Here is a 12261-nt window from a genome sequence, read left to right on the forward strand (position 1 = left end):
TTGGTCTTGGGAAGGTCTTATCTTTGAACTTAATAATCATTAAGATTAATAGTCAAAAAGGTTCTCCTTTCATATGTAAATGTTGATCTCCAGAAAAACCTGCATTTTCAGTTCTCAGTTTTTTCACGCTTGGTACACCTATTCCCAGTTCTCCCTTGCTTTTTGATGTCTATATATACACATAGTCTCTTATTTCATTCCTTCTTAATTTGTTTCTGTTAATAATTCTTCAGATTATATTAACACTTTGTGTGTATTTGAGGGAGATAAGTCTTGGCTGGTGCATGATGTGTTACATAGAGAGCTGGTGGGTTTAGTGGCCTGTACATGCGTTAATTATCTCAGATAATACAGTTGTGAGATCTCAGGCTTCGAGAGGGTGGTATGCTCAAGGTCACATGAGATTATTATTGTGAGATTATTATTAGTCAGAATCTGTAATTCACAGAATAATACACAGAATCTGTAAGCTGGAATTTTATAAAATGGCCGGAAGCTTGGGAGTTTTTCCTACACATGGACAGGCCTATAAACATTGGGGAACTCTGGGTTCATAGAGCTGAGGACTAATGTATTAGGTAAATGCCAGAAAAAAAGTAAAAAAAAAAATTCATTCTAGGTTGTGTGAATATGTAAATAAGTATGCATATGTAAGTATATGGAGGTAATGAAGGACAGGGAAGCCTGGCATGCTTCAGTTCGTGGGGTCACAAAGACTCTAACACGACTTAGCGACTAAACAACAAGTATATGGGGAAAAGAGACATACGAATAGAGAATGAATTAAGGAAAGAATATTGTTGGTTTTGAAGACTGGATCCCCATGCCTTCTTCTTTCCTGCCCTTGTCTATCTCTGCTTCCTGATGCTTCCCATTTTTGGTAGTGGAATTACTTACCACCCTTCCGTTTTCTTCAGTCCAACCCGGTTCGGTTCAAGTCAGTATACCTAAGTCCAAACACATATTCATTGACATGTTTACAATGGTTTTCTTTGGATAGAGAGATTTGGGGTGGTAAAATTTCTTTTTTATTTGTTCTCTGTATCATTTGAATTTTTTTTTTTTTACAGAAACATATACTAAGAAAAACAATTTAAAAAGAACAGAAAACTATTTTCACTTGGGAAAAAATCAATATGTTCGATAGTTTTCATTCCAAAGTAAACCTTTCACCCTAAAATTTCAGAATCTCATACTTGTTCTCTGCCTTACCAGTGTCCTTTGACCTCAGTTTCATAGCCTCAAGGTGAATGGCTAGAGTAAGTCAATTCCCCAAAAGCCAGTGCTACATAGCCCATCTCTCTGACACAGAGGTGAGATTTCTTCTGGAAGTAATATTTATTTTTATAGCAAAGATGTTGAGTATTTTTATTTTTTCTGATTATTTTTAAATAGCAGTTGCTCACAGTGGTCATATCCTGCAAATATTTTTAAATGCTTTGAATCTAAACAGTCTACCTGCTGTGTTCGTGGCTTAATGAGACCTTGGTTCTTGTCCAGCCTCCTATCTGATAAATTTCCTTCCCAAATTACCCAGCAAGGGGTGAATTTATTTGTTGTCTTAGAACCTTTGAAAAGTCCATGTTTTTCAATTTGCTTTTCATTATTTATTGACCTGGTTTATGTTCTTTTAAGATGCTAGTGATCAAAGGGAAGATGTTTATATTGGAAACCACATGCCTTGCCCTGAAAACCTCAATGGTTACTGCATCCATGGAAAATGTGAATTCATTTATTCTACTCAGAAGGCTTCTTGTAGGTAAGTCAGAGTACCTCCAGATCAGAGGTGAGACCTTTTTTCCATCTTTGGTCACTGCTCTGTAGCAGGCAATGAAATGTGGACTAAAAATATCACTAAGATATAGTATTTATTTGCAGTTGAGTTAAAAAAAAATACATTAGCAGCATCATTTGGAAAAAGCTGGCAAGTAATATGCAAAAAAAAAAAAACCAACCCAGATGTTTATTAGGGTTTTGAGATAGGCTTAACCTTTATAATATTATGCTATGTATTTTTTAATATAGAACTATACCATAGACCAACCTTATTTTGATTTTTAGGCAGAGAGTGTCACAGAGTGTGTTAAGAACTGAGAATGTTTTTAAACTTTATGGTCAAGTTTCAAATAAAGTTTATAATGTATTTCTCAAAATAAGGAGAATGGGCATTAGAATCAGGTGTAATATGAGGGATAGAGACAGAAAGGGTGTGAATCTTCAACTGTGTGATTCCAGAGAGGTTGTGTAAATAGAGCTGAGACAAAACTAATTCTCGAATTTCCTGATACTCACCCGTATGGCCTTAGTGCTTTTGCTGTTCCATGTCTGTACTGATAACACTTCTTGCTGCTGCTTCTGGGAGCTTGTCTTCCACCTCTGGTTGGTCTAGTTGTCAAGGCAGTGTTTGCAAACACAGGGCGATTGGTCTTATTCTTCTCACTCCTGCCCCCTGCAGTTTGACCAGTGAATCTTTTTTTAAAGAAGTAAAAGAAAGCTTGTGAAATCAAGTCTCCTGGTTTCTGTTTCTTTAACTCCATTCCCCTGACTTCTCCCCAACCCTGCTCCCTCCCATTATCCTTCTACTTAAAAAATAAAACAAAACACTGTAAATTGTTTTAATGGTTATTAAGAGTTCTTTGTTACGCTTTCAGCTTCCTTCTAATTGAATCATTTCCTTGTCTTTGAAGGACCTAATACCAGCCTCACCTCCCACCCTACCCCTTTGCCTGTACATTAAAAAAAAAAATACAGCCATGCAAGGGAGAACAAAATAAAATCATACAGTGGATTCCTTATGCTTGTCTCATAGTGACAGACATATCTCAATAGAAGTTCAGATCCTCTGAGCGTGGGGTGTCTTTTAAGATACCTAAAAGGGAGGGAAGGAGAGGTTGATGTCTAAGCCTCGAGAGCCTATTTGCAGGGCAGTGGAGATGTGGACATAGAGAACAGGCCTATGGACTCAGTGGGGGAGGTGAGGATGGGATGAATTGAGAGATCAGCATGGAAACGCATATGTTACCATTTGTTAAACAGATGGCAAGCGGAAATTTGCTGGGTGACACGGGGAGCTCAACCCAGTGCTCTGTGACAACCTAGAGGGGTGGGATGGAAAGGGAGATGGGAGGAGGGGTAGAGGGGTTCTGGAAGGAGGGGACATATGTGTACCTGTGGCTGATTCATGTTGATGTATGGCAGAGGCCAACACAATATTGTAAAGCAATTATCCTCCAATTAAAAGAAATGATAATAGTACTTATTTCCTAGTGTTATTAATATATGCAAAGTACTTATCACAATGCCTGTTACACAATCTGTATTTAATAAATAGCAATGGATATTGATATTGACAATATTGATATTCCTAGGCTATACGCACTGTTAGGTTGGGGGCTCTGTTTTGCTAACCATTGTCTCCCCAGTGCCTGGCATACGGCCTCTCCCAGTAGCTACTCAGTGAATATTTTTTGAATGACATGTGATGGTGGCCAAGTTTTCCCTCTTCTTCAGACCAGAGGTGTTTCTTAAATGCTAAAGAATCTCTTTTCTGCATATTGTAACTCCAAAAAGCAGTTGATATTTGTCTTTTGTCTAAGCATCTACAGTGTCCACAAGAACCAGGCCTTGGCATCACATGTATTTCTACTGATAGGTGTATTTGTTTAGTAGCAGTAAACAGGCAGGGATGAACACCCTTTAGCCACAGTCCTGTTATTAGGTTAAAATCTTTTAGCATTATATCACCATTAATTTGTTTATTTATTGTCTTTGTTGTTCAGTCACTACTCTGTGTCTGACTCTTTGCCTACTTTGTACCAAATCCTACATGGCCCTGGGGTCTCAAGTTCAAATATGACAGAGATCCAGCCTTCAAAAAAACTTAGTCTGGTGGCAGCAACTGACAAATAATAATTTAAATGTAATACTATATGAAAAATGCTATCATACATAGATATACATGAGATGATTTGAGACTTCAAGAAAGCTCTTCAACCTTCAGTGGGAGGAGGGGCAGGTCTTATGGGGACATTTGTACCATACCAGGAGATTGTCCTTTAATTAATTAATTAATTAATTTGACCACACTGCGTGGCTTGTGAGATCTTAGTTCCCCAACTAGAGATGGAACCCAGGCCCGTACAGAAAGCACAGAGTCCTAACCACTGGACCTCCAGGGAATTCCCACGTCCTTTGTTTTAAAGACAGAAACCATTTAAAGATTTACATAAGAAAGATAGGGGCAGATCTGAAAGCCATCCAGGTAGCTAGGTGAAAAACGGATCAGAAGACTGAAGGTTAGGAGCCTGTCTGTTAGTGAAGAGTGGGAGCCTGAGTCTAGAAAAGGACTTACAGTGGGACTGAGATGGGGCATGAGTTGTGGAGGGAAAATAGGTGGTGACGCCAGAGGTTTTGGTGGCTGGTTGGGTATGAGGATGGGAATGTGGGAGTTGGGGGAGGGTCATGGGAGGGAAGAGTCAAGAGAGTCTCCTGGGTTTCTAGCTGATGTAAAATTGAGGAGGGAAAGGAAATACGGGGAGGAGAATGGAGGATTGGGGGTCATATGTGCTGAGCTTAATAATGCTTGATCTCAAGTGTCTGTGGGGCATCCACTTACCTAGTAGGTTCCTGGGTATCTGTGGTTTGGGAACTCATGAGGCAGGTGCACGGTGAAGATGTGTTTGGGAGTCATTCCATCTTTAGCGTTGTTCAGTCGCTTGGTTGTGTCCCACTCTTTGGACTGCAGCACGCCAGGCTTCCCTGTCCTTCACCATCTCCCAGAGCTTGCTTAAACTCTCGTGTCCATTGAGTTGGTGGTGCCATCCAACCATCTCATCCTCTATCATCCCCTTCTCCTCCTGCCTTCAATCCTTCCCAGTATCAGGGTCTTTTCTAGTGAGTCAGCTCTTCTCATCAGGTGGCCAAAATATTGGAGCGTCAGCTTCACCATCAGTCCCTCCAATGAATATTCAGGATTGATTTCCTTTAGGACTGACTGGTTTGATCTCCTTGCAGTCCAAGGAAATCTCGAGTCTTCTCCAACACCACAGTTCAGAAGCATTTCAATTCTTCAGCTCTCAACCTTCTTTATGGTCCAGCTCTCATTCGTACATGACTACTGGAACAAACCATAGCTTTGACTATGATATGGGCCTTTGTTGGCCGAGGTCTTTAGCATATCCCATCTAATTCCTACAGCAGTCCTTCCACCCACAGGGCCTCCAGTTGATTAATCTCTCACCTTTTCAGTGCATATCCTCATTGCCTCCTTACTCAGCTTAATTCCGTGGTCAATCCTTGTAGTCCCTTCTTTGCTTCATCATACGCTCACTTGACAAAACTATCATCCTGGTTTGTTCCATCTTCCCGCCTGCTGCATGCCTACACCCACCAGGCTTTAACTGGTCTTATGCACCTGTATACTCAGCGGGCCCTGCATGCTGCCGGCAGTCACTCTATAACTGCGGTCCTTCATCCTCCTCTGCTAGATAAAATGACTGCTTTTACCATCCACCATCTCTTTAGACTGTCAACACCTCCTCTCATCCTCGCTCTCAGTTAATGATCTAGTTTCCAAGTTCAGGGAGAAAACTGAAGGAATATGACGAGAACACTCCCAGGCTTTTTACTATCACCGCCAGCAGTGCTCCCCATTTTTCTTCTTACCATATATTGTTTTATTCATATATTTTTACACATGTATAAGTTACTTTTTATTTCCTTTATCTCGAAAGGTATTTCTCTCTGTCCCTTCTATCAGCTACAGTCCCATTTCTGTCCTTTCCTTTGTAGAAGAACTGGAAATAGTTGTCTGTGGTCTGTCTCCAGTTTCTCACTTCCTATCTCATGGATTCACCCCAATGAGCTTTTGCTCCCCAGCACTTCACTGAGACTGTTCTTGTTGCTAAATTCATCAGTCAGTTTCTCAGTCTCAAATGACTGTTGAATGATCAGTGGCGTCCAGCCTCCTGTGTGATAGACATTTTTCCCTTGGTTAAGGGATTACACTCTAGGTTTTCTCCTTCCTCACAGGCTGCTTTTCTTTCAGCCTCCTTGCCTGAGTCCTCTTTTGCTTCTTGGTCTCTCAGTGTTGGCGTGCGGCCAGGGTCCAGCCCTGGTCCTCTTCCTTAGTGAGTCCATCCAGCATCAGGGCTTTACATGATGATGCTGATGACCCCCAGGCCACTCTCTCAACTTGGGACTCTCCCTCACTGCCGTTTTTCACCTGAGCGTCTGACACCTTAAGCTCAATAGAACCTAAGCTAATCTCCGGATCGGCCCTCCCTCTCCTAAACCTGTTCTGCCTCTACCTTTTCCATCTCAGTTGATGCTGACTTCATCTTTTCTTTGGTTTGGACAAAACACCTCTGATATGACTTTGACTTGTCTCTCTGCCATACTGCCCATTTGGTCATTTCAGGGGTCCTGTTAGCTCCGTTTCAGAATATATCCAGCATTTGATGACTTCTCATTATCACCGCTACTCCTAGTCCGGGCACCATTTTTCCCCTCTGGCATTGTGCATTAGCCTTCCTGATTGTATCCTAAATAGTCCATATTCAACACAGCAGCCAGAGTGAGACTTTAAAATAAAAGTCAGCTCTTGTCTTTACTTTGCTAATGCCCTTCCAGCGGCTCCTTCATCTCCTGAGTGAGGAGCCCTTCGCAGGCGGGCCCCTTCACCTCTCTGTGTTGGTCCTCTCCTTCCCGTTGGCTGGCCCATTCCAGCCACACTTGCTTGGACACACCATGCACTCACGCACCCACTTCAGGGCCTTTGCACTGATTCTTCTTTTGCCTGTTATGCTCTCCTCGCACTTGTCCACACAGCAAACTCCCTGACCCCCTTCACATCTTTACTCACATGTTTCTTCCTGAAGTTTGCCTTGACCATCTTCCTTAAAGTTGCAGGGCTCCCTTCCTGGCCCATACCTGGCACTCATGATACCCCTTAATTCTTTCTGTTTGTTCTCTTTTAATTCTACCTTCTAACATAACCATTTAATTTGCTTATTCTGTTTGTTGACCCTCCCTCCCCTACTGGAGGATAAACAGGCCAGGCATCTTTGTTCCCTGATGGATCCCCAATGCCCACCTCAGTACTTGGCACATGTCAGGTGCTCAGTAAGTAGGTTAAATGAGTCAGCGAATGAGTCAGCTCATGAGGCTGTGGGCATGATGAGATTACCATGGAGGGTGTGGACATGAAAGAACAGGCAAGAGAGAACCAGATCCCTGCACCTGCCTTTAATCAGCAACAGAGGAAGTAGTGCTAACCTGAATTTAATACTCCAGTTATTTGGAGAGTATAACCTAATAGTCAGCTGTAGGAATGATATCCAGGGGGAACTGCACAAGTGAAACATAGTCTACACATTCTTTTTGATACTCTGACCTTTAATTTTTGAATTAGGCTTAATTGTCAACTGTGTCTCTAGGACATTGTTATAGCTCCCTGTGGAACTATTTTTATTTCACTGAGCTTTGACTTTGGGCTGTTAGCCTGCCATGAAATATATTCTTTTAAAAAATCCTATGAGACTTCATTATATTGTTGAATTTATTATAGCTGTATTGTTGAGGATGATGCTCTCTGGATGAGAAAGTACCCTTTCTCGGGCTGGGGGACCAGGCTGTGTCGCTTGTGGGGACCTTAGTTTCCCGACCAGGGGTTGAACTCATGCCAGCGAAAACCCTGAGTCTTAACTACTGAATTAAAAGGAAATTCTCGGAAAGTACCCTCTTTATATGAGGACTTATGGGATCAAGTTCCCTTAAATTTAATAAAAATAGCAACTGATTTGTTTTTTAAAAATGAAATATAGTTGGTTTGAAATATTAGTTTCAAGTATACAGCATAGTGATTCAGATTTTTATAGATTGTACTCCACTAAAGTTACAAAATAATGGCTGTAATTCTCTGTGCTGTACAGTATACTTGTGGCATATCTATTTTATGTATAGTAGTTTGTCTCTCTTAATCCTATACCACTATCTTGCTCTTCTTCCCTTCTTCCTCCCGACTGGTAACCACTACTTGTTTCCTATATCTGTGAGTTTGTTTCTTTTTCGCTATATACATTCTTTGTTTTAATTTTTAGATTTCACAAAAAAAGTGGTATTAGACAGTATTTGTCTGACATTTCACTAAGCGTAATATTCTCTAGGTGCATCTGTGTTGCTGCAGATGGCAGAGTTTCATTATTTTTTATTGCTGAGGAATATTCCTTGGTGTGTATGTGTGTTTATCCATTTGTCTGCTAGTGGACACTTGGGTTTCTTCGGTATCTTGGCTATTATAAGTAATGCTGCCCTGAACATTGGGGTGTATGTATCTTTTCAAGTTCCTGTTTTTGTTTTTTTTCTGGATATATGCCCATGAGTGGAATTTCTGGGTCATTAGGTAGATCTGTTTTCAGTTTTTTGAGGAATCTTACAGGTTTCCGTAGTGACTGCATCAGTTTACATTCCAACAATAGTAGAATACAAGGATTCTCTTTTGTCCACATTCTTGCCAACATTTGTGATTTGTGGACTTTTTGATGATAACCATTCTGACAGCTGAGGTGATATCTTAGTAAAATGTTGAGCATCTTTTCATTAGCCATCTCTGTATGCTTTCAAAAAAAAATGTCTATTCAAGTCTTCTGCCTATATTTCGATTGGGTGGTTTTTTTGATATGGAGTTATATGAGCTGTTTATATATTTTGGATATTAACTGCTTATCGGTAATATCACTTGCAAATATTTTCTTCCATTCAGCAGGTTGTCTTTTTGTTTTGTCTATGGTTTCCTTTGCTGTGCAAAAGATTTTAAGTTTAATTAGATCCTATTTGTTTAGTTCTGCTTTTATTTTTTTGCCTTGGGAGACAGATAAAAAAAATATTGCTATTATTTATGTCAAAGCGTGTTCTACCTGTGTTCTCTTCTAGGTGTTTCATGACTTTCAAGTCTTATATTTAGTTTTGATCCATTTTAAGTGTATTTTTGTGTGTGGTGTGAAGAAATACTCTAGTCTCATTCTGTTACATGTATTTGTCCAGATACTGTTATTCTTTTGAGCAACTGACTTGATTTCATTTTGTGGAGATTGTATTTTATATCAGTGATTTTATCTCTTTCCTTTTCCCCTCACCTCTCATCTCCTGTCCCGCTTCTTTCCTTTATCTAATGGTTTTTAGTATATTCATGGAATTGTGCAGTTACTACATTCAGTTTTACATTTCATCACCCTGAGGAAACTATACCCCCTTTACCCCCAAATCACCCCATCCTCCTGAGCCTTAGACAGCCAGTAATACTCTGTAGATTTATCTATTCTGGACATTTTATTTCAGTAGATTATATTCATACAGTATGTAGTCTGTGTCTGTCTGTCTTTGACTTAGCATACTGTTACATGATTTATTCATGTAGTGTGTATCAATATTTTGTTCCTTTTTGTGGCTGAACAATATTTCATTAGATGGGTAATACCACATTTTTTAATCTACTTACCAGTTGAAAAATAATTAGATCGTTTCCACTTTTGGCTATTATGGACCATGCTCCCTGTAATAATTGTTTGCAAGCTTTTGTGTGGACATGTGTTTTCATTTCCACTGGGTAAACGCCTAGAAGTTGCTGGGCCAAATGCTAACTCTGTATTTAACTTTCTGAGAAACTGCCAGAATGGTTTTTAAAAGTGGCTGCATCACTTTTATGTCCCCTGCAGAATCCTTGCCAACACTTGTCATTTTCTGACTTTTTGATTCCTAGTGGGTGTGCTAGACATTGTGGTTTTGATTTGCATTTCCATGACGACTAACGATATTAGTGCTTATTTGTCATGTATCTATCTTTTTTGGAGAAATGTCTGTTCAGATCTTTTGTCTATTTTGTACCTTTTCCCTCTTTTTGTTAATGAGTTGTAATAGTTTTTTATATACTTTAGATACAAATCTCTTGTCAGATACATACTTTGCAGAAATTTTCTCCTGTGGGTTTTCTTTTCAGTTTCTTTCTTGATAGTGTCCTTAAGTACAAAAGATTTAATTTTGATTTAGCCTAGTTTAACTTTATTATTGTTTGTGCTTTTGATGGTGTATGAAGAAATCATACGTCATCTAAGGTCCTGAATATTTACTTTCTTCCCCCCGGCCAAGAGTTTTATAGTTTTAGTTCTTGTCTTTAGATCTGTGATCCATTTGCGTTAATTTTTGTATATGCTGTGAGGAAGAGGTCCAACTCTTATTCTTTTGTATGTGGATGTCCAGTTGTCCCAGCACCATTTGTTGAAAAGACTGTTCTCCCATCAAGTTATCTTAGCTCCCTTTCCAGATATCAGTTGACCATAGATGTAAAGGTGTATTTCTGGGCTCTCAGTTATGTTTGTGACCTATGTATCTGCCAAACTGCTATTTTTGTCTGCTAGGAGGCTTAGAACCAGTATGGAACCTCTGGCAGGTGTCTGGGACCCCCAAGGGTAGAATTTGTGGACTCACGTCCCTCTGGCTTCCTGTTTCTATGCTTTCGGGTATCTTTCTTGCTATGCGTATGTGTGTATTAGTTGCTCAGTCATGTCTGACTGTCTGCGGTCCTACGGACTATAGCCCACCAAGTTCTTCTGTCCATGGGATTCTCCAGGCAAGAATACTGGAGTGGGTTGCTGTTTCCTTCTCCAGGGAATCTTCCCAACCCAGGGACTGAACACGGGTCTCCTGCATAGCAGGCGGATTCTTTTTTTTTCCACTCTTTGAGCCACCAGGAAAGCCCCTTGCTATGTGTGTTTCTATTAAAAATTATTTTTCTGTAATGAAATGTGGGAAATTAATAATACTCTATCCTTAGACTTCTAATGTTTTATTAATCAGTTGTAACCAAAGGCTGGCGAATTTGCACATTTCATTTCTGTCCTTCTGTCAACCAAAAAATATGAGTTTTCTTTTAAGTATCTTAAATGTTTCTCCCTATCAAATTATCATCAGCTGATATTGTTGCCTTTTTATTTACTCTTAATTGGAATTCAGATAATTTCTAAGATTTGTACCTATTTGACTGCTTAGCTCTGTTTCTGTCATTAACAACTTATTTTCGTCTCTTCCCCTTGTTCTTTAAATGATTATATTAAGTACACTGAGAAGTGTCTTGAATATAATTTGGTGTTATGTTCAGAGAACTGTAAATGCCTATAAAACTATTTATTCAGTAATCCCACTTCAAGTATCTAGCCTAAGGGATAACCCTAAATATAGAATGCACAGTCATCATAATATCCACCACACCTAACTCATAATTCCAAAAAAATGGAAAGTAGCTGATATGCTTAAAAGCAAGGAATAGGTAAGTTTGCTATATTTTAGCCACTGAATGGGATATTGTGAATCCATTTTTAAATGGCAGTAACAAAGACTACTTAGCAGCTTTTAAATTAAAGTGATACAATGATAAGTGCAAGAAGCACTTTGGGAAATAGTCGTATCTAAAAGAGTATAAGGAAATACAATAATGGCAGTGTTTTTTCAGATGGTGGGGGAGTGCCTGATTTGCTGTTTCTGTTTATCATTCTTTTGTATGTTTTCATTTTAAAACCTGGAATTACTGAAATTTATAAATCTCATAGGAGTCCTTTTTTTCTTTTTCCCCCTTTTCAGATGTGAATCTGGTTACACTGGACAGCACTGTGAAAAGACAGACTTTAGTATTCTCTATGTAGTGCCAAGTAGGCAAAAGCTCACTCATGTTCTTATTGCAGCAATTATTGGAGCTGTACAGATTGCCATTATAGTAGCAATTGTCATGTGCATAACCAGGTAGGTAATGGCCTACAAAATACCGACTTTCAGTTAGAGGTGGGTGGCTATTAAAGAATCCTGAAGCACTCAAAATAATGGGGACTTGACATCTACCAGTCTATTAGGAAGAAATCTAGAATTAGTTCTCTAAGGTTTCCATGTCCATCGTGCTGCTTTAGAATTTGGTCAAGAACTCATTCCCCGGGTTACAGGCAGATCTAGGCCCAGGCAGAGGAAACCTGAGGGTACTCAGTGGCATAAAGGAATTTTGAGATCTTAGAACTGTGTGTCCGCTTTAAGCATCACCTTCAGGGGCAGTGATGGTAGCAGGATGGATTGCACATGCATTGAAGAGCCAGGCAGGAACTTTCTAAGTCCTGAAGAATTGATTGGGTCTTGTGCCTTAAGAATATACTTTATCCATAGTAAATACAAGAAGGGAAGAAATCAGAGGTTAAAGAAAACTGCTTTTTAAATATGTTGTCTTAG

General features: G+C 39.6%; 1 protein-coding gene across 1 annotated transcript in view; it reads left to right on the plus strand.

The window, feature by feature from the left end:
• Positions 1–12261, plus strand: part of TMEFF1 (transmembrane protein with EGF like and two follistatin like domains 1) — a 96456-nt gene that overhangs the window by 79500 nt on the left and 4695 nt on the right. Inside the window, exons 8-9 of the mRNA XM_040240580.1 lie at positions 1636–1759; positions 11632–11790. Of these exons, the coding sequence (XP_040096514.1) occupies positions 1636–1759; positions 11632–11790 (283 nt within the window). The remainder of the gene's footprint in view (positions 1–1635; positions 1760–11631; positions 11791–12261) is intronic.

Source organism: Oryx dammah, unplaced genomic scaffold, assembly GCF_014754425.2.
Source record: "Oryx dammah isolate SB20612 unplaced genomic scaffold, SCBI_Odam_1.1 HiC_scaffold_1, whole genome shotgun sequence".
NCBI lineage: Eukaryota > Metazoa > Chordata > Mammalia > Artiodactyla > Bovidae > Oryx > Oryx dammah.